Source organism: Conger conger, chromosome 17 (genome assembly GCF_963514075.1).
Source record: "Conger conger chromosome 17, fConCon1.1, whole genome shotgun sequence".
NCBI classification, from domain to species: domain Eukaryota; kingdom Metazoa; phylum Chordata; class Actinopteri; order Anguilliformes; family Congridae; genus Conger; species Conger conger.
The window spans coordinates 20,048,526-20,071,900 of record NC_083776.1 but is presented as its reverse complement, the minus strand read 5'-3'; the positions used below and the strand labels follow the sequence as shown (position 1 = coordinate 20,071,900).

At 41.4% G+C, this 23,375-nt stretch overlaps 1 protein-coding gene across 1 annotated transcript in view; it reads left to right on the top strand.

The window, feature by feature from the left end:
* The window catches only part of thsd7ba (thrombospondin, type I, domain containing 7Ba), a 174,360-nt gene that overhangs the window by 87,967 nt on the left and 63,018 nt on the right, over positions 1-23,375 (top strand). Inside the window, exons 5-10 of the mRNA XM_061226317.1 lie at positions 2,588-2,836; positions 3,317-3,486; positions 4,003-4,158; positions 8,744-8,944; positions 21,099-21,290; positions 22,669-22,903. Coding sequence (XP_061082301.1) covers positions 2,588-2,836; positions 3,317-3,486; positions 4,003-4,158; positions 8,744-8,944; positions 21,099-21,290; positions 22,669-22,903 — 1,203 coding nt within the window. The remainder of the gene's footprint in view (positions 1-2,587; positions 2,837-3,316; positions 3,487-4,002; positions 4,159-8,743; positions 8,945-21,098; positions 21,291-22,668; positions 22,904-23,375) is intronic.

Sequence of the window (23,375 nt, the reverse complement as noted above, 5' to 3'; positions counted from 1 at the left end):
ATCATTCCATGGTCAAATTCATTCATTCTGAGATTTAGTCTGAAAAACATGCCAATGTCTTTGATTTGATCCACAATAATACAAGAGCGTAGCCACAGTATTTGCAATGAATACGGGGTCTAATATGCAACCTGCGTGAATCCAAGGCATTTGATTGATAAGCCTCTTCTAAAGGGGTGTATTTAAAAATGAATTCAGGGAAGTAAGGAGCTCACATACTATTAAGTGGGTTACAGATTTCCTGTAGCATGCACGGTGCCTCTGAATGATCTATCAGAGAAGTGTGTGAGTTCCTCACGCATGGCTTCACTGGAGCACTCCATTCGCTTTTCCCTTGGTCTTCGTTCAGTTATCATTTGTCCTTGAAATTTTCCTATGTATAAGTTTAGTTTGACATGTTCATTTTGGGGAATGCAGTCTATTCTAAACTGACCGAACTGTCAAGCCAAACTTTATTGTCCCAGCCGGGGAAATTAGGTTGCAACTAGGATTTAAAACACAATCACCATCAACCCTAAAAGTAGAATATTCTATAGAGGCCAACAACGACAGACAAAACAAAGGAGACTTACATGGAGACAATTCAATACGGCAAAAATGCTAGGCATAACTGTGTTTCTTGTTACAGTTAAAGACAGGTTTATGTCTGAAAAAAGAGGCAATTGCTCCGATTAATTTACGTATATGACTGAATGGAAATTGGTGCAAAGACATTTGTCATTGCAGGCTATTTTCTTCATAGCCTACAGTTCGGAACATTTTGCACTGTAATGTGGCCTAGTATTATCATGCTTGCTTGCTAGGAACTATTGATTTTTAATGGGATTCTCCATTTTATATTTTACTCATTTTATTTGGGAGGGCGAGTGGATGGCAGTCTCATTTTTAAATAAAGTTCATCAATTCTCCAGTGTGAGCTGCTTTAATCAGTAAGTACCACTCTTTCGCTTCACACAGGGACTTTGCCGCTTTGAGCAGGAAAAGTAGGTCAGAAAGAGAGCACAGAGACATCAGAGCACAAATGTGAAACCAAGCAACTTCCTCAAGACCATATTTTGTGCCCTGAAATATTAAAAAAGGAGGCAAATATGAAATGGCTGAGTGACAGAAGTTGCTTAACTTTTTTCCCCTCCTTTTGTGTCTCTGTTTCTTTGTCTGTCTGTTTAAAAACAAACAAAAGGTACACCTGCTACTGCACCATACTTAACATTAGTTTTTGCCTTGCACACACAAAATATGCATTATTATTACTGGACTCATTGGGCCTGTAAATGCGTTAAAGTAATTAATTGTGATATTCGAAAAAGGTTTGTTGAATATTAATGCTCTAATCATTCTGCATAGGGCAGCTTATGATTCATGGTTTGTTTCTGTCAGGGCATGGTAAACTATCTATTAATAAAATGGCAGCATGTGGAAAATATTAGAAAGCAGTTCCTTTACACTGAATAAATGTACAGTATTTCACTTTATTCATGCTTTAAGTCCAGTAACATTATCACTGCTACATCAATTCAGATATATTTTTTCTCTGCTAGTTCTTTTTCAGATATATTCAAACAATGTTAGAGTTCAATAAACAGCGAACATTTATCTGAAGCGACTCCTTGATTTTTATGCATGGGTCTGTTGTTTGAGGGCACCAGAACAGTGCCCAGCCCGTGGATTGAAATATCTGACTTAGAAGCCAGCTCCATACCCTCTACCATATGGTTGCCCTTGGCTTGCTTTTCCAGCATCCAGCGCAACTAGGGTTTTCAATTTCAATGTGTTCCCTTCGTTTCGTTGTTTTGTTTGTTTTGTGGGAAGCTAGGATTCCCTATGTACCGTAACACCCGAACTCTGTTTTTATGACTCACTCCTTTCCGATATCTCTCTTCATTGTCGATATCACCATAGTTTTAGACAGACCTAAAAGAATAATTAAATGTTACTTTACGAGGCTCCCGCAGTAGTTGCTGCTAAACCTTTACATTCACACACCTGTACATTCCTCACTTGAATAAAGAAATGGTTCCAATAGGAACCCTGCGATTCTATAGTATCCCTATGGAAACAAGCCAAAGAACCTTTCAGAACCCTTTTTTCTAAGAGGGCTTACAGGCTGGGATTAAAACTAAATTTGTCCTTAACTTTGACTTACAGTTAAAAGCAATGTTTTTGTTTTCTTCACAACTGGTGAAGAAAGGTGAATGTACTTTGTTGCATACATTTGCATTTTTCTTCTTTTTACTTTCTGCCTTTTACTTCAGTTTTCACACAAGGTCAAGATCAGTGATCTGAAAGAGCGTGTAGGTCAAGCTGTGGCACTGCAGCAGTAATATCAAAAAGTTTGTACAAAAATACATTATTTGTTCTTTAGCTGATACCTTTATCCAAAGCGACTTCCTGTTGATCTTACTCAGAAGGAGACAATCCCTCCCCGGAGCAATGCAGGGTTAAGGGCCTTGCTCAAGGGCCCAACAGCAGTGCGGATCTCATTGTGACTCACTGGAGCTAGATCTCTGTCATGTACATGAGCCACTAGGCTGCAGGCTGCCTGACTGATGGCAGAATAATGCATTGTATCTCATTTTTTCCCCCACAGCCTTTGTATCCATGACGATGCCCCGGTTACGTTTCAGTCCTGTGTGATGCCCAGAGACTGTGAGGTATCTGATTGGTCAGTGTGGAGCCCCTGTTCTAAGACCTGCCAAGCGGCGGACCTGTCGCCAGGTTACCGCATGAGGACCCGGGGTCTGAAGCAGATTCCTATTGGTGGAGGCCGAGAGTGCCCCGCTCTTGAAGAGAAAGAGGCTTGCAACATTGTTGGAGACTTACTCCCCAAGTGTCCAAGGTACGGCACATCTCCATTTACTACAATAGAATGATTAAATTTGACTGTTGTGGCACCTTGGGTTTGACTTGAGTAAGAAGAGTAATGCATTTTCTTATATGATTTATTTAGTCGATTGTAGGAAAATCATAATAATATGTAAAGCGACGTTAAAACATGCTAAAATTGCCAATTTAAAGCGAACGGCAAAATAGCTTTCATAACGCATTGTTTTGACTTGATGTTGCAAACAATGCGTTGCATAATGAATTCATGTAATGTAATAATAAGCAAGCAAACAACATTTGGAAACAAATGAAAAGACTCAAGCTTTCCACCCACCTGACACACAATACGCCAGCTGCTGTTCTCTCCCTAAAGTGAGGCCATGAATTTCCAATTTCAATCAATGGATTTAGTAAAGGTCCAGCGAGCTTCAGCCTGGTTTAATCAGTGATTACTGGAATTGGAAAGGGGGATATTTACTCTGCGTTTCGGCAGGTATGTGTGGAAGAGCACAGACTGGGGCGAATGCCAAGTGGCCCCGCTCCTGAACCAGCAGTATCGACGTTACAACAACCTGAGTGCTCTGTGCGGAGGGGGGGTCCAGACCCGAGATATCTACTGCATACAGGTCCCGGACGAAAGCGCCAGACATCACACCAAACAGGGTAAGGAACAAGCCGGGGTTGAAGGTGCTTGCTGCACACACGTTGAAGTACAGTGATGGGCTTAATATTGTGTAAGACAGCCCTTTAAGAGTGGTGTGTTGTGAGATCTGCTGGAAGGTCAGAGGTAACTCTGAGGACAGCCAGTCTGTATCCGTGTGACAGTGCTAGAGTCTGTCAGGAATGCTGTAACTAAACTCTCTCTGTTTTACCACAATGATGCTGTGGATGACATTCAATCCCAGTACAATGGTGCTTTGTCCCTAACTTTGTAAGAAGAAAGAAAAATAAAGAAAAATAAAAAAGTGAATCATCCATTTTTTTTTAATCCAACAACATCATTCCGGGTAAAGAAGTAATTGGAATTCGAAGCAAACATGCAATTATAGAAACAATTCAAATGCTTTCATTTTCTTGACGTAATTCTCGTTGTTCATAGTGTGTCAAAGCTCAGCTCATGCTGGAGATGTGGTAACATTGCGTTTAATTTTGTCCTGTAACTTCCTGTGCTGTCCTCAGTGTCCCGGCCGGTAAGTGGACGTCTGTGTGCGGGAGACATCCCCTCCGCAGTGCAGCCGTGCTACATTCCCTGTCCCGAGCCCTGCCTGCTCTCCCATTGGTCGGCCTGGGGGCCCTGTCTCCACGACAACTGCATGGAGCCACAGGGGAGGAAAGGTGGGGTGAATAGAGAGACTGCCCACGTTATCGCTTCTCTTTTTCTCCCATTCCTTTGTTCCATGGCCGATTATCTCATTTTGTAATGTCCTTGAGGTATAGATCCAGTCTATGTCATTGAAAAATGAATAAATACAGTAGAATATTTAAAAGTCTTGACAACACGTCATGCACACAGATGAAGCCTCCATTATCTCCACTTTACCAGATATAAAGAAGTGGCTCTAAAGGCAGGGACACTGGATTGGTGCATTTTATACATGTATCCTTGCAGTGATTTTTTAACAATACTCCAATATGACAAAATTTTTTAAGGGTACAGCCGCAGAACTTTCTAAAAAGTTATACAAATTCAATTTAATACATGAATAAACATTTTGTGACCTTGGAATTATAAGGTTCTATCTGTGTTCTGAGTAGTGTTGAGATACAGTATTGAGCTTCGAACAAATATGAAATGCAGGGCAGTTCTTCACAGATCAAAATTACAAAAGGTGTATACTCTGAAGGTACAGTGTAAACAACTTATTTATGAAACTCATTTTTGTCCAGGTCTCAATTTGAGCCAGTGTTATAATAAAAAATAAAATAAAAAATAATAATAATAATATTATTTTACTTTTTTGCTAAGTGGAATGCTTGGTGACCTCGTGGCCGCTAAGGAACCAATGAACTCTGGCCAGAGTTTGCCATTTGTATATGTGTGTGTCGCACCCTGGAGCTGCAGGGGGAAGTGCTGGTGGGGGTCGTGACCTGCCCTGAGGACAAGCTCTGTGATGAGCACACTCCAGGCTGGCCACACACTTCCCCCAGGGAAGGAGGCCTCTCTTCAGTGTCAGAGAGGCCAGGCAGTGGGCTTGAGGGGACAGCTCGGTGGAGTCGCCTCAGATCGTCGGGTGGAAGGGAAGGGCGGTTAGAAAAGTCACGTCTGGCTTGTTGGGTTCAAAAGGTTACACTGAGAAGGTTTAAGGAGATTGGGAGGTGGTAGTATTTAATTGGTTTGTAGAAATGATCAATTAACAGCTCAATCCATTATGGAGTTAATGATGCTCCAACCTCCCAAGGCTAGGATTGTGTTCCACTTGTTTCCATGAAAAATCTGAACTTCAAACTTCTGAGATACAGAGAGACTGATACAGACAGAGACAAATACAGAGAGACCGAGGGAGAGAAAGTGAGTCTGAGAGAGAGAGAGAGAGAGAGAGAGAGAGAGAGAGAGAGAGAGAGAGAGAGACAGACAGAGAGAGATTGAGACAGACAGAGAGAGAGAGAGAGAGAGAGAGAGAGGGCTGGAGCCCCTGTGATAGATCAATGTCCTGTTCCTGGAAGGTGTAGAATTGCAAGCGGACTGCACAGCCACCACCGATAGGCGCCAGGATGGCGATCGGGGAAGGGGTCGTGCCCCTGGCACTTTTCAAATCTGGCAGGTGCTTGCCCTCTTTGTCCTACATCCTTTATTCTCTATGCTTTAATCGTTAATGGGAATGTATACAACATGCGAAAAGGGCTCTCTCTCCAGGACTCAACAGTTAATATCAGTTCTATATTTAGAAGCTTTTTTGAATGTGGGCGGAGGAGGCAGTGCGATTGTGAGGTGGAGAAGTAAAGGCTAGCTAGCTCCTGCATTGCATTTCATATTGTTTCACTGCAGGCAAAGTGATACAGCAGCCTGATGATGAATCAGAAAGTGAATTACTATTAAATTCATGGCAATCAATTGTGATTACAATTGTGGCCTGGAGGGTGGTTGGAAATTATCAATAAATTCTGTTACTTAGTCATTTATCCCTGGCTATGTATGTGGTGTATGTGGTGTGTGTGTTCCCTTGTTGCTACCAAGGGAAACATGCAGGCCACTTTTTAAAGATTACTGAATTTGCTATGCACATTTCATATTGCATAGAAAACCACATATTCATCAAATAACAAATAGCATAGTGAATTACAGCCATCTATCAATCCATAGCCTCAAATAAAATCTACTCTAGCAAGAGATACTGGTAGCAAATAGACAACAGCAACAACACTGGGGCCTGTATTCACAAAGTGCCGCAGGGTCAGAGTGCTGGTCTAGGACCAGGCTTCCGGTTCCACATCTGACCCTGATCTATTTTCAGCCGCAAGACTAAACTGATCCTAGAGCAGTTCTGAGATGCTGAATCTTCTTTTCATATATCATCAGATAGGCTACTTATCATTTTATGTTGGGATACATTTTAGATCCATTTAATGTTCTCTCTCTAATTTTGAGAAATCAGACTTGAACAAGACTAGGGCAAATCCAATAATTTCACTGAATTTAATAGCCGGTCTACACTGGCATTAGAAAAATGTCCCATTAGTGAAATCTTTCAGAGGAAATTTAGACATTCCAAACTCGAATGTGGGTGTAGTCTTAATCAAATGCTTAATTATTTTATTCCTTCAATTCATTCATTCATTCTGGATGCAAAGTCATAATTTATGTTCGGCATTAGGACCCACACACATTAGCCAGGGCAAACTAAAGCCCTTTTTTCCGAATATGACACCGACATCCCAGAATTCCCGATGGGCAAATTACTGCTATCAATCATGCGGAAACCGGAGACACCTGGTCAGAAAGCAGCGCGTTGGGAGCGTGGTCGGAGACATCCCTCAGACAGCCATACGAGAGCGGGAATCAATCCGAAACCCGTCGGGCCACCATCCTGCCCACCTCCACACCGTGGAAAACAGCTCTGTAGAGACACATCCCCCAGGACATCAATAATGGAGAGGATCTCTGGTCATATCAGATTTACTCCAGTAAAAAAAAACACAGGGGCTTCAGCCCCTGCTCGCTCCCCGCGGTGGGGTTGTGTGTCCGCCTCGCTTCACCACGCTCCTCCGCGCTAACGCCACGGAAGGATTTCAAATTAACGGTAATCAACTGCCACCGGCCGCCAACCCGCACCCACACCCCTGACCTCAAAGCCAACCCCAACCTGCCCCGTGTTCCACACATTCAGCGTTAAGCAAACTAAATACATAATTTTATAATACTGTATTTACAAAGCCCATCATCATGGTACTAATTTTATGTTTAGATTTTGGCTCAGATCACTAAATGTACTTCACAAGACAGACACTGCTGATCTCTCTCAAAAAAACATTCACCTACCCTAAATTTTAAATTTTAAAGTTCAGTTTTCTAGGTTTTCCATGGAAACAAGTGGAACAGAATTATAGCCTATCTCTCTTTCTCTCTCTTCCTCTCTGTCTCTCTCTCTCTCTCTCTTCCTCTCTGTCTCTCTCTCTCTCTCTTCCTCTCTGTCTCTCTCTCTCTTTCTCTCTCTCTCTTCCTCTCTGCCTCTCTCTCCCTCTACACCTCTCCCTCGCATCCTCTGTTGCCTCGAAAATTGGGTCATCCCAGTTAGGTTCATCCGTCAGCAGCACAATCAGCACCTTTCTGCTGTAATCACAAGAACCAGCTGAAACAGCCCATGCTGTCGCCATCCAAGGACGAGCAAATGCTGCCAAAACAGATGTGAAACAAATATAAATAATTTGTATTTCTGTGACATTCCATAACGTGGATACACATGTGCATGGATCACCATGGCAGTGGCAGTGTTCTTGTGCACACTTCAATACTATTACAATTCAACATATCCCTCTCATTATTCTCTCGGATTGAAGGTACGGGGGAAACAAATTGTGAAATGTATGCCGTTATCCTCTTCTGAAGAATAATATGTAGTTAGTGTATAAAAGTCCCAGTGAAGGCTTCAGTACTCTGATAAGATTATTTCAAAACCACTTGAAGTAAGGTGTTTTAAATCCCCCAAATGGGTGACAAACCAAATAAATGTAGGAAAATGGTGTAGCCGATACAGTGCTGTGTATTAATTGTCAAACCCATAAAAATTGAGAATGGTGCATTGGTCTAGCCATATTAAACAAGATTTCAAAATGGCAGACAAAATCCCAACAAGTTCAATCTCAAATCTCAAACAAAATCTAAAAAACATCTCCCACCCAGTTGATGTTCCATTTAAGTACTTGTCCCTGGTTATGATTTGCATTTTATTGTACATCGCTCTGGATAAAATGACTATAATGTGGTGTAATATATCGATGCCCTTGAGGATTCAGGCGATGCAAGGCTGTGAGAACGCTGGTCTCTGAGAACAAGCGCAGCCCACAGTGAGACTCTCAGGAGGTATGAGTGTTAGAGTGAGGATGAACAGATGGGACGTCCTGTTAGCGCCTCTGTTCATGCTCCTGTTAGCGCCTCTCCTCGTGCTCCTGCCAGCGCTCCTTGTTTGTTCTGGGTCGTAAGACGCGTGAAAGGGAGGGCAGTCCTCCCTCTCCGACATCGGCTCAGGTGTTAAGAGCGGTCATCTGCCAGAGAGTTGCCGGTTCGATCCTCCACCCTGGGTGTGTCTGTTGAAGTATCCCTGACCAAGATGCCTAAACCCCAATTGACGAGCTCTTTGGTGCGTTGTATGGCAGCCTGTCGCCGTCGGTGTGTGAGTGTGTGTGAATGGTTGACTGCATGGCAGAAGTAGGTAGAAGTGCTGTATAAATGCAGTCCATTTATCTGTACCCTCCGTCCCAGCAGGGTTCCAACAGAGAGCGCGACAGGTGGTTCGGGACCCTGCCGGAGGGTCAGAGGGCTGCCCGCACCTCTCTGAATCCATCCCGTGTGAGGACCCCGTCTGCTTCCTGTGGGATGTGCAGCCGGCGGGCCCCTGTGTGCCCAGAGAAGGGACTTGTGGCCCTGGGACCCAAGAACAGAGCATGGTCTGCACTGACACTCAAGGTAGGCATGTGACAGTTAGTTATTTATCTGACACTTTTTATCCAAAGCGACTTACCATTGATTAGACTAAGCCAGGGACAATCCCCCCTGTAGCGTTGTGGGGTTAACGGCCTTGCTCAAGGTCCCAGCTGCTGAGAGCTCTTTAATGGCTATACTGGGGCTTCTTTCCTGACCTGGCAGGGTGCAAGAGACACAGAGTACATGCAGCAAATGAATGGCTGACAGAATGTAAGACTTTATGAGGCATTTCTATGCCTGTGAGGTTAGGTTTGCATGTACCTATACCCATCAAATGTGTTACACATTCATACTGTAGGTCAGGGATACTCAGTCTTACCCAGAAAGGGCCGGTGTGGGTATAGGCTTTTTTCCAACTGAGCAGTTGCACACCTGATTCCACTAATCGACCATTAGAGTCTTTGCTAAGGATCTTGATTAGTAGAATCAGGTGTGTTACTGCTCGGTTGGAACCAAAGCCTACACCCCTATCGGCCCTTTCTGGGAAAGATTGAGCATCCCTGCTGTAAGTAATGGGGTTGATGTGTAGTGGCTGAAGTGTTTCAGATTAAAAATCGGAATTAGGGTTTCTGTGATAAATATTAATTACTTGTCTTTGTGTCACACACCTAATTACAACTGTGTTTTGCATGCTATATTACTCTGTCACAACAGATTACACAGATATTTGTTAAGAAGATGGCCAAGGATCCAAATTAATTAGTTTTTAAATGTGCTTGATGAAGTATGACATAATGTCTGAGATGTACAATGGCTTACAACTTTTTTGTTTAGTTTTTTATCGAGGGGCTCTTTTCAATCTTAATGAAGATGTTTGTCTTTGCTGATATCTGATATACTTTGTGGCTCCGACCCAGTCAACTTGTCTGCAGGAGGTAGTTTTTCTTAGCTTGGTGACTGACAAAACATTAATGAGAGTGTACTTCCCAAATAACAAAGAGGCCAACCAATAAGAGTCTCAGGGAGCTTTCACAAAGCCTTGTTTAGTCCGGTTGAATCGAACCCTGATACGTTAGCCACCTTGTTGCGGTTCGTTTAGGCAGGTGTGAACACAGAAATCTTACTCCGGTGCGGACCAAAACAAGCGGACCTACTCCGCCCAGAGAAGGTCGTCTCAGAGCACTTCCAAGTCAACTCTGGAGCGATTCCAGTTTGAAAGCAATCAACTGAACAAACCAAAAAGCTGCGTAAAACTCTACACATGATGGGATGCTTTTTTTCCCCGAAGGAAGATGATAAATTCCCTGCCCCAAAAATCAGACCAGCGAGAGAACAGTTTGCTTGCATGTGCCATTCGTTTATAGGTCATGGTCCACTGTTAAATAATGCTGTGTGAACGAACCAAAGGGAAAGTGCAACACTGTAACGTATTAGTCCAAAGCAACTGAACCACAGGCGTGAAAACACCCTCATACAAGAAATGGCATTCCCTGTGTAACCCTGTGTGTCACTTGATTCAAAATAATGTGTGTTCTTTCTCTAGCATATCACCAGACCGTAAAAAACCCAGCCTGGTCACTTCACACATACACTCAGTGAGCACTTTATTATTTATTAGACTTTATTTTTGACTTATTGGTTTTCTGCTGCTGTAGACTATCCACTTAGAGTTTTGACGTGGTTTGTGTTCAGAGATGCCCTTCTGCATACCACTGTTGTAATGTGTGGTTATTTGCATTACTGTCACCTTCCTGTCAGCTTCGACCAGTCTGGCCCTTCTTCACCTCTCATTAACAACGCATTTTTAGCTGCTGAACTGCTGCTTACTGGATGTTTTTTTGCTTTTCGCACCATTCTCTGCAAACTCGAGAGACTGTTGTGTGTGAAAATCACAGGAGATCAGCAGTACCTGTCTGGCACCAACAATCACTCCATGGTCATAGTCACTTAGATCACATTTCTTCCCCATTCTGACATTTGGTCTTAACGACAGCTGAACCTCTTAACCACGTCTGCATGCCACATGATTGGCTGATTAAATATTTGCATTAACTAGCTGGTGTACAGGTCTACCTAATAAATTGCTCACTGAGTTAATACTGTATCATAGACAAATCAATTCAAGTCACAGAGAATGGCAAATATAGAGTGACAAAAATAGCTAATGATGGGTTCATTAAGAATACTATGCTCATGATTTTAATAATTATATAAATTTCCATTAGTATGTCAATAAGTTCAAAATTAGATTTGAATACGGTTTTAAACTGCATTGTTTGGCAACTTAAATATAAGCAAAACAATGAGGCTTCGTACGGAACGCAAATCTGTTGTTTTGTAGTGTCTGTGATCTGCATGCGAGTTGCCTGGATGTGGTATTTTTGTATTCTTTGAGTTACAGCTAAACTTGGAAATGTAGAAAATGACACAAAAGCCGGCAGTGAGAAGAAATGTCATTTGTGTTGTCTTTCATTTAATTTGAAGCTTTGTACACATTCCCAGATAGAAGCTTGGGTCTAATCAGATTTTTATCATTTGTCCTTTATTCGTTGCATGCTGTATGTTAGTCTCTTAGCAACAAGTCTGCACATTTGGAACACAGAGACCATTCCCAATTACCATGTAAAAAATGTCATTTGGTTATTCCATCCCCTTTAACAAAAAGGTGATGGATGGCATTGAGAGCGTTGGTAAATTCAAGGAATACCTCACAACACAAAGGTAATGCTTGTATCATATATTGAAACACAATTGCATGTATTTGATATTACATAATGGTAATATTTGAAATATCACAGTAAAGTATGACATTAACCAGCGCAGTGTGAGAGCAAGGTATCGTGTTGGCAACAGCCTGTAGACATGACTGCATTCACAAAATCATCATTAATGGTCTTGAGTGGCATAATGCTTTTACGGTTACAACATACAGAAATATTTAATGCCGCCGATTATTTATTGTGTAATATTATTTGTAAGCAACTCCACAGAATGACACTGTCACTGTGTCAGATTTACAGTCACTGGAGATCTCACCCAATCAGAATCCAGGATTGACACAACCAGTTTTATATAGACAAACACTACAATTTTTAACCAAAAATTGTAGTGTAACTCCAGCTAAGCATACTGCCATTAACACAGAATAATTTCACAGGTATTGTTGCCACTTACAGTAGTATAAGCTCATCAGATAACGATTACAGGTGTGTGTTTTGCAGAATCACAAACAACTGGCTTCCTCTTCTCTTCCTTCTCATAGTCCTGTTCTGTACTATACTTCCCTCTACAATATCGTTTTACATTGTTCTATGTTTTCATCAATTGTAATCGGATACATTTACTAAGGATTTTGTAATTAAGCAGATTTCCTTTGTAATCCATATACCGACATGGCCAGGACTGGATTTTACATGCGGGTAAATTGAATTTTTCTGCTTTAATCGATGGAAGTAGTAACCGTCTTTGCCCTCAGCATTCCCAGAGTTATTTCTGTTCAGCCAGTTGCTATGCAGGCCTGAACCCCCACTGTCTGCAGTTAATGCTTTGAGAGTTATCAGCCACACCATCTAGATGTAATTAAAGCTAATGTCAAAACCTGGACCTCTGGCATTGATAGATAGGATACTTGGCAATCAACAGGTAGAGATTAACTAGGAAATCAATTTTCAATGTGGAAAATAAAACAGACTGGCTTTTTTGTTATTTATTTTTTAATTTCTGAACTTCACTTGTTGCTGAGTTAACCCTTGGCCTCCCTGATAATATTTCACATGAGAGTGCAGGGATTCATCTTCAAGGTTACCTTACACATAACACAGAATAAATAATAGCTTTATGGAATTTCTGCAGTCTGTTCTGTTTGATGTGCAGGACCATGCTGTTGCTGGGTATATTTGTAATAAATAGTCTAGTGAAATTTCAGCAGAAGAAAAAAGACATTTTTTATGATTTACTTGATTTAACTTTTTTTCCTCACTAGGCTAACTGATAAATAAAATGGGTATAGTTATTGCAACTAATTCGGCACGGAATACACTATCTAAATATATTTCAGTCTTTTTCAAATGACACCCCTCAGTTGTATCATGCAAAGTTTTAAACTGGTTCCATCTAATTTAATTCCGTAATGTTCCGCACATTTCAGAGAGAACCAAGAGAGGCAATAGATATACATTAAATAAGCATCTGAGTGCCCTCGAGCCTCCATTTAAAATGAATCATCTGATTCAGTCTTTCCCAATAACTCTGTCCTTATGTTTCCTTTCCTACCCGACCACATATGGTGTGGGTTTTGGCTGAGGCACTCTACAATATATTGTGAATAAGTACAACCCTGAATATTATGTTTAGGAAATGGAGCACAGCATCATTTGCATTTCTTTGCATGTTCATTTTAACTGTGTTTTGTGCTACAGTTTACGTCACCTTCTGCACATAAATTGTCAGCTGGTGGTTATGAAGTGGTGTCCAGTCAGCTCAGAGATTGTGGGTAGCCAAACGTCTATATGGAAACTTTTTGCAAAGAGATCTTCCTGAGCACAGCATCAGCCCTGACAGATGTTACCTGCATCAAAATGTGCACACGCTGTCTATTATTATTTTTTTATATTCAGATGAGCAGCGTTTCAGCTGTTGTGAAACGTCGAACGCTTGAAATATCCTTTCACCTCTGTAAGGGTAACTCATGTATGATAATAGTTGTGAAACTAAAATCGCATGTGGGAGCAAAAATGTAAATCTCCTGGGAATCACACAGAGCCAGATACAGTATTATATTTGAGTTAGAGCTCCAGCTTAGGAGCCAGACATTAATAATGCAAGAGACCCGCAGGCAACCATCCATCTACCGAGCTCCTCACGCTGAGAGGAGGTTCTAGTTTTTAAACTCAACCGTTTCTTCACTAATTACAAACCTTTAATTCTGAATACATTTATAGTATATTTCTCACCTCATTCCTTTTTTTTGTACTTCGTATGATGCACTGAGGGGACCGTGAACTGCTCAACCTCGATGTGTTCTCTCAGCGTTCACCCACTGACATCCCCGACATTTTGGTAGTCCCAAGGGAAGATAAACACAGTTGAGTTTTGTTATAGAAAATATGAGCATACATCTAAAAGTCAAGAGGATTCTATCATCGACTGCACAATCAAAAAAGACAGGTGTAATATCTGTAAGACTGGTTGTGCCTCCAAATTACGTCCTGTCTGTCAAACTCAAGGAGTGTTTGAACACCAATTTAAAGTGAATTTGTGGGTTTTTTTAGCTTCATCTCTTAGGCACCTGTCTCTTTTCATTAGTTTACCAATATTCTGACATTTCAGGACCGCCATGTTTCATCCTGATGAGTGTATTTATGATTCATGTTAAGTTACCCTGTTTCAAAAGTCCATAAATACAGCATGAATCAATACAGTAGCTCATGTATTTTCCAGCCAAGAAAAAGTGTGATTGTCATGCGCATTTCAATGGGATCATAGCAATTCCATTGTGTATTAATTTATTTTCAATTTATTGCATTTTGTCTCATACCATTACTCCTGGGGTTGAGATGGTATACAGATGTATCAAAATGACGTAATGTAGATACTAACAATAATTCTTTCCTAATGATATTAGACCTAGAATCTGGATAGGCTTCTGCAGAAGGATTTTTAATGGATTTTTCTCTCAAGCGTAGACCGCTTGAAATTAGACTCCATTTTATGGATCCCAATGTTCCAATTGTGGGATCTTTCAAGGGTCATGTTTGGGGCCATTTTATTATTTTACTAACAAATGGTTCATATTGTATTGCTTCCACTTAGTGTAGTGTTTGCTAATTTGTTAACATTTTAACAACAACTATGTTAGACAATTACTGTACTTGTGCCAATAACACTAGGTCTCAGTACTTTACAAATGGAAAAACATGGCTACAAAATCAGTTAAATCAGCCACTGTATGGCAAACTAATTATTTTATTTATTTATCTATCTTGGAAAGGGGAAGAGGTTACAATATCAGATCAGCAGACTAGGCCGGACTAAAGAAGCAATTTAAATGGTAAATCACTTGAGTTTCTAGCGTATGGAGAGTTTTACAAGATTATCTACTTTCTGAAGGACATTCACAAGCACTCGCATGTCATTTGAAATACACTCAAATCAACACTGCATGTTCACTGGACCTGTGCTCTCTGTGTACCCCTGAACATTTCTTAGCAGAAGTTCAACTGCTTGATGGCTCATCCCGTTAAGGCTCTGTTCCAGTGTATTTATTGGCCCTGTGGTATCGAGTCTGGACTGTGCTGCTACCAACTGTGGCTGGCACCCCAGGGGAGAGAGGAATTTGGACCATGTCTCATTACTGGCAAGTGAGCCTGATGGCCAATCAAGGAAGCCGCAGCCTGTTCCCACAAGCTGCACAGCACATGAAATGTCTTCCTCTGACTCACTGTCACTGGAAGTTAAACTTTTGAACTGCTGCTGAAAAAGTCAAAGAACGACATCTCGCATAATTCAGAGGAGAGTCTACGCACGCCGGAACTCTCCCTGACTGCATTTGAAAGTTCTTGTGAGGCCACCGTGCCACAGACTGTCGCTGTCCATTTATGGTAATGTTGCGCGCATCAATTATTAATTAATGCAGGATGTATGACTTCCCTAATCTGTAGAGACCATGGTCTCCTGTTTTAATTGCCACAACATTGAAGAATACTTTCTCAATGGTCCATTCAGCACTAATTTTTCATTAAAGGCCTGGTCCTGCCTTTATGGATGTAATGTGGAGTAATCACATGTCCCCTCATGACCCCCTCAAGGAGGTACTCTGCCTGCCGAAAAGCTGTGTATGTGAAAAACAAATCTGAGCACTGCTGCATCTGTGAATGCGAATGGCCTTTATCTCAGCGCACCACCTTCCTGGAACATTAAAAGACTTCTTTCTAGTTATTAATTGGACCTGTCCAGACCTGACAGACCACCTTTACTTACTTTTACTTTGTTTGAACCAGTAGAACTCTGTCTCAGGTAAAGTGCTGTAAAGTGCTTCTTAGGGCTTGGGGTACTGTGCTTGCGTTACTGCTATGACAAGCAGTGCTGTGCTGTATGTATCTGCCCTTTAGGACGGGAAACTGCAGGCTCTCCACAGCCATCTGTTTCCCAGCCGACCCTCAGGCCTATGTGAGTGTCCGCTATCTGCGGTAGCAATCAATGGCAGTGAATGACCTTTCTATCCACGGGTCTGGAGCTGCCGCCATTGTTCTGATTAATTATAAAAATGAAGCTACGTGACATTCCGCAGAATTATTCTTCGCATTTCTGCTTGAGTCAGAAATTGTCTTGTGAGGAGGGAGTTGGCATTTCCTTGGTCTAAAAATAAAAACAGCATAAACCTTCCTTGCTCTGTCATGGCAGGGTGGTCAGGGAGTACCTTGGCTGTACAAATGACTACTGTCCTCCCTGAAGAACACAATGTTCTGGATGAGATTTTCAAACTGAAAGGTTTTTTTCAATAACATATTTCCTGTGGATGTCTATTTCACTGTGTTTGTTGTATTCCAGAGACTCAATCATGAGAAGTCATTATAAGTGTCAAGTATTTGCTGTCATCACATACTAATTTCTCTCATATTTTATATTTGTGTTGACCATATGTTTCCGCATTTTTCATTACAACTGTTAACGTCAGAAAACTTTACAGAACTAGTAAGACGGTTTGCAGCTGCTATTCTCCAATTGCTCAGTATAGCCTATAAAAAGGCTTTCACATGAAATTGTTTGTAAGTTTATAAGAAGGTTATGAATTACAAACATATTTAATAGCATACTTGGATGATTTTATATCGGAAGTGGCTTAACTGGAGATCACTTTATTGCCTTTGAAATTTGTTACATTAGCATACTATTTCCACAACTCATGAAATATAAAATATTTCAGGTCCCAAAAATAATAATTGAAAAAATGTATTTTTGCTGTTGTCATTTCAGACTCGAGCACAATGCTGGATCCTTTTAGAAATGGAAGGTGTATAGGTTTTTCATTCCCTTTTTGATATTTTCAAAGTGTTTCTTTGCTGTAAATATTTCATCGGTTGCTCTGTGTGAGGCAGAAGACTCCTTTGTTGAGTATGATCTTGTGTATCATGCATATGGCCTGATTTCACAACTCATTTACCCTCTTTATGAGTGGCTACTAACTGTTGTAAAAGCCAGCAGTTAATTGTGTACTGTATGACACAACATTATCAGCAGATGTTGCAGATGTTCATTTTGAAAGCATCTCTCTCATGAGATGATTCTCTGATAATATCATTATTATGTTGACTGAAATGAGCAGCTGTGTAAATGTATATTTAAGATTAGGTGGGAGCTTTGGAGGCAGTCATACACATCACAGATTTTAAGACATGAGACACTTTAACTTCAAAATGCTAGACCTACAATTTAATACTCTTCATTACATTACATTAAATTACATTAAATTACAAGGCATTTAGCAGAAGCTCTTATCCAGAGTGATGTACAATGAAGTGCAGAGCAAACACAGGAACAAGTGTGAAGAGGACCCTAGAGGACAGTACAGTTCCGAGTCCTAGCATGACCATACAGATACAATCGGAACCCTTGAAGAATACATCAACTTACAAACTAGCATACCACGGTTGGCAGCTAGAATGCCCCGAGTACAACAATACAATAGCTAGTACAAAACACAACAATATCTATATATAACTATATAAGTGCAATTAGACAACAGTCATGAGCGAGAAGTGCAGGTATGGCGAGGGGGAGGCACCAGACGGCACGAAGTGGTGGAACAGAGGTGTCTTGCTGGTGTATATGTCTTGATAAGCGATTGAATATATACAGGGGCTGATCTCTTAAGTGCCTGGTACACAAGCACCAAAGTTTTAAATTTCATGCGAGCCATAACAGGCAACCAGTGGAGGTCGCTGAGCAGGGGGGTGACATGTGAACGTCTGGGAACATTGAGTACCAGACGGGCTGCAGATCATTGTAGGGGTCTGATGGCAGATGCTGGAAGGCCAGCCAGCAGAGAATTGCAATAGTCCAGGCGGGACAGGACCATTGCTTGGACAAGGAGCTGAGTGGAGTAGGTGGTGAGGAAGGGTCGGATTCTCTGGATGTTGTAGTGATAAAGTCGTAAAAAAGGGCTTTGTCTAACTTTAATTAGTTAATTTCATAATTTTATGTTACACAGAAAAGAGGTGAGCCTTACTGTTCTTTGAAGTCCCCAGGTTATACATGCATAGTTTTACGATTGGTTCATGGATAAATCACAATTTTTAAACAATACATATCTGAGGCTGGGCCCTTGGTATTAGTATCTGAATTATATGAATCCTCAAGCTTGCCATTCAAACAAGGGATGAATAATATGTTTGTGCTTAACCAGTTGTGTACATTATACTGTAAATGTCTAAATAGATTTATTGTTTTATGTTATACTGTCACCACCCATTTCTGTTACGTCACCCCCCACATCAGATTTAGACATTTATGTCCTGTCCTTCTTATGAGTTTTACACATAAAATGACCTGGGTAAGTCATGCACAGTTTGACATGTACATTTCCAATCCAAAAATCTTTTTGCCAGTATTATTTTCTTTTGCAAGTTGCAATGTAATCAGTGAACTATATGAAAGTGTAATTTCTCATGAAGTTTCCAGCAGGTTCTAGGATCATGTCCTGAGTGGACTGAGTAGCAGCGTTGCCTTTTGGGTCCTGTTGTGAGTCCCCTGAGGACTCGACACCAGCAGCAATTCTCAGAAATTCTACTGGACAGCAATAAAGTTTTTTCCCCCCTGAGAAGGCTTTTACTGATGGTGCTAAGTGTGTTTTTGACAGAAACACAAGACACATAAACACATGGGTGTTTTTTGGGGGGCTTTTTTATTTTTTTATGTTTCTTTTTTTTTTGGAAGTGTGCTTTTGAAATTGCGCTTTGAGTTTGGCTCAGAATAAATCACTGTGTATGGCAGAAAAACTCAAAGTTGGGTGTTTCAGCTTTCAAAGATACTTTGACAAGTTTTTGTGAATTTTCAACCAGATCATGATGGGGGGGGTCTTATTTATCTGTAAGCACCTGCCTTTGCCTCCAGAACAACCTGAATTATTTGCGGCATGGATTCAGCTAGGTACATTCCTTAGGGGTTTTGGTCCGTGCTGACTCGATAGCATCACGCAGTTCCTCCAGAATTTTCCTCAGATTCATGCCGAGAAGCCCATGTTCCACCTCATCCAAAAGGTGCTCTTCTGGACTCAGACCTGGGGTCTGTGCCCCCAGAGTAAACTGAAGTCACTGTCATTTCCGTGGAACCAGCATGCAATGAGGTGTGCTTTGTGAAGTGTTGCATTATCTCGCTGGAAGTGTCAGTTTGAAGAAGGATAGACTGCAGCCATATAGGGTTACATATGGTCAACAGCAATGCTTAGTTATGCATTCAAATGATGCTCAATTGATATTACAGGGCCTAATGTATGCCAAGAACAGTTCCTACACAAGTGGTAACCAACGCTGTTCCTGAAGATCTACTATCCTGTAGGTTTTCACTCCAACCCTAACAATGCACACCACATTCAACATCTAGAGCAGGGGTGCCCAACCCTCTTCCTGAAGATCTACTGTCCTATTGGTTCTCAATCCCCTAAAAAAGCATACCCCATTCAACATCTAGAGCAAAGCTACCCAACCCTGTTTCTGGAGATTTATCATCCTGTAGGTTTTTACTCCAACCCTAACAAAGCACACTTCATAAAACAGCTAGAGATATGCATCGAGCCATTCATTAGTCAGGTGTGCCAAATTAGGGTTGTAATGGAAACCTATGGTATATCTCCAGGAACAGAGTTGGTTACCACTGGTGTAGGAATTTTTTCTTTGGCATACAATAGGCCCCTGAATACCAATTGAGCATAATTTGAATCCTTGGAACAGGGTTGGTGACCACTGCCCTACTCCATTACACCATCACCACCACCAGCCTGTATCATTGGCACAAGGCAGGATGGATCTGTAGATAAATGCTGCTCACACCAAATTCTGAACGTACCGTCTATGTCACTGCAGAAATCGAGATTTGTCAGAGCATGTGATGATTTTTCCATTCTTCATTAACTTTTTGGTGATCACGTGCTCATTGTAGCCTCATCTTCCTGTTCTTTGCTGACAGGAGTGGAACACAGAGCGGATATCTCCTGCTGTATCTCCTTCACAGTACTGTGTGTTGTGCATTCAGAGATGTCCTTCTGCATGCCGTTGTTATAAAAAGTTCTTTGAACATTTGTGTCTTTGCTCTATGTTTTTGCTCACAGAACTGCCACTCACAGGATGTTTTTTTGTTTATCACACCATTTTCTGTAAACTCCAGAGAGCCTGGGGTGTGTGAAAATCCCAGGAGGGCAGCTATTTCTGAAATGCTGGAACCACCACGTCTGGCACCATAGTCAGTCTCTTAGATCACGCATTTTGTTATTTATATCGATATCCAGTTATCTGTGTAGCAATTATTGCCATTTTTATACACATAGTCGCAACATTTTCGGGGACCAAAAGTAATTGAACAATTGGCTGCTCAGCTGTTCCTTGGTCAGCTGTGTTTTTGCTTCGTGATGTTGAGGCTATGTGCCTTGATTTATATTCTTATTTTTTGTAGCGAAATGACTGAGAATGCTGTATATGCATTTCTTTGTGGCTAGTTCATTCAGATAATGTCATGCACAATTATCTTACTGGAAGCAATGTAATGGTTAAATTAAATCTTCTGTGCCAATGCAGACATGCATAGAAAATTGGGAACTGATGAATGCTTCATCTGAATTAAAGTGCATCACCTCAGGACAGCTTGTTAACAAAACTGAAAAGGAACTAAATCTAAAAGTGATCACTTATATAGGAATTTACATTGATATTAGATGAAATAATGAACGAATAATGGAGTGGTCTGCTGTTCGGTTGTGGGTGAAGTTCAGCTAGGTTTGGAAGTTAAATAAGGACGAAATGCTCAGTTATTTTGAATTGCTATAATAATGATATTATTAATGATTCAACATGAAGGAACTAAGATTTAAACAATAGAATAAGTGAATGGGTTAAAATGGGTTGATTTTTGCCAAACGTGAGTGCTGTTTTGTGTATATGAGTTGGGTGTGTGGGTACTGTGTGGTTAATCATGTCCCTTCCCGCAGGTGAGGTGGTGAGCAGTGACCTTTGTCCGGATGTCCCTGCCCCCAAGCAGGTGCCCTGTCACCTGTCCTGTCCCAGAGACTGTGTGACCAGCTCCTGGTCCAACTGGTCCCCCTGTTCCCACTCCTGCACGACCAAAACCTCTGAGGGCAGGCAGAGTCGAACCCGCACCATCCTGGCCCTCCCTGGAGAAGGTGACTGTTTGTTAAGTGTTCTTGGGTGCAATCTTTATTGAATGCACTGCTTAAAACTGAACTGTAAATTGCCCCACAAAAGGGACTCATTTGATCTGTATAAATATGTATAAATGCGTTCCGCTGTGGCATTTCTTAATTATACACATCCAATTAATCGCTTGTGTTGCGTTGTGTTACTTATGTGTGTTAATCTTGGCTAATCTTTTCCTTAGTTAATCAGGTGAGAAGGGCCTTTTAACCCAGTTGAAATGCACTGTCATCTTACCTGCAGATGTCATCGCAGTACAGTGGGAGAAATATAGACGACAGACAGTCATCCGTCTTTCTTTAAAAAGAATGGAGTGTAGAAATCATCAGCTCGTGCATGTGTCACATTTGTCATGGTTGTACCATAACTTCAGCTTAAAGCATTCTTACCATTTTCACAGGCTGTCTAAGTAGACACTAGACCCTCAGGCAACAAGTGGCAATTAATCCATTGCTGTTGGGAGGGGAAAAAAACAACAAAATTCCTGCCTTAAAAATCAATATTTAATCAGAAAAGTAGTGTTTGCATTCAGAAACTTGTGTGATTATGGAGACCGGCTATCTCCAGGCTGACAGTCCGCTGCTGTCCAATGGGATCTGACCTTAAATTATTCTGTAGTGGACTGTGTCTGACATAAATCGCTAGGGCCCTTTTGGAATGCATAAGCAGTGGTATAATTATGAGGAAAAAATACACAAGAGCCTGGAGACAGCCAGCTCCCACACAAAGTCACTTTTCACGTAATTGTCACTGCGTTTCCACTGCAGAGAAATGGAAATATGTTTCGCAGTCATGCGTTCTCCAAAGACCAACCAACCATCACCAACCTGGCAATTCCTCAGTAATATTCCCACAGTCAGTGGGGGATCATTTTTTATTTCACATTGTGAAATATTAAGTGGAATAGTTAGTCTTTCTGGTGCATGGGGGAAAAAGCAAAGCAGACTTTGCACAACACAACAACATAATTCAATGTAGGGTATAAATAGCTAAATATGAATCCTGCAGAAATTAACAAATCTATCTGATAGATACTTTATATTCATTATATTTGTGTGCGCCTGTGTGTGTGTGTGTGTGTGTGTGTGCGTGCGCGTGTCTGTGTGTGTGTCTGTATGCATGTGTGTATGTCTGTATGTACTGTATGTGTGGGCATGTGTCTGTGTCTGTGTATTGTGTGTGAGTACATGTCTGTATGCATGTGTATGTGTCTGTGTCTCCTGTATATATGTGTGTGTGTGTGTATAAAAGGGTATATACTGTATAATTGTGAATTTAGAAGCATGCAGAGATTTGGACATTCATATACGCAGCTTCTTCAGCGCTGCGTTATGTATTCTGGATTAGGGGGTGAAGCGTGTCCTGCAGCCACTGGCCTGGAGGAGTGGAGATCCTGTAATGACCATCCCTGCATCACGTTCCACTGGGAGACCTCGCCCTGGGGCGCCTGCGTGGAAGACCCCACCATCTCCTCATTAAACGGCACCCTCAGCTGGACCAAGGAGCCTGCCTGCACGGTGGGGGTCCAGACACGCAAAGTCTCCTGTGTGAAGACCAACGTTGGACAGGTGGTCCCAAAGAGGTACCTACTCGCCTGCGTACAGCATATGTTGCAGTCTATTTGCAGTTCTTCCTCTTTGTTATATTTGGCCATGAGTATTGTATCTTGAGAAGAATTTGCATGTATATCTTGTGGGGTCCATTAGAATTTTGAGTGGGCACTGGGTGTCGATACAGTACTCTCCTGAGAGAATATTGTTACCATGAAAACCAGTAACTGCATTCAGGCTTTATTTATGTACCAATGTTAATGTAAAGCCCTATCCAGACAATACAACTTTTGGATCATTCCAAAGTGGTATGACTTTTTGAATGACCATAACTTTTCTTCTGAAGAATAGTATGAAAATCTGAGTAATTTCAGAATCTGAAAGTAGACTCCCTACACATTTTCCCTGCGTTAATGCCAAATTTATGATGCTACAAAATGGACACAACCCCCAATTTCCAGTCGCGAGTGACTTTCTGTCAGAATGACAAATCCAATGAGGCTA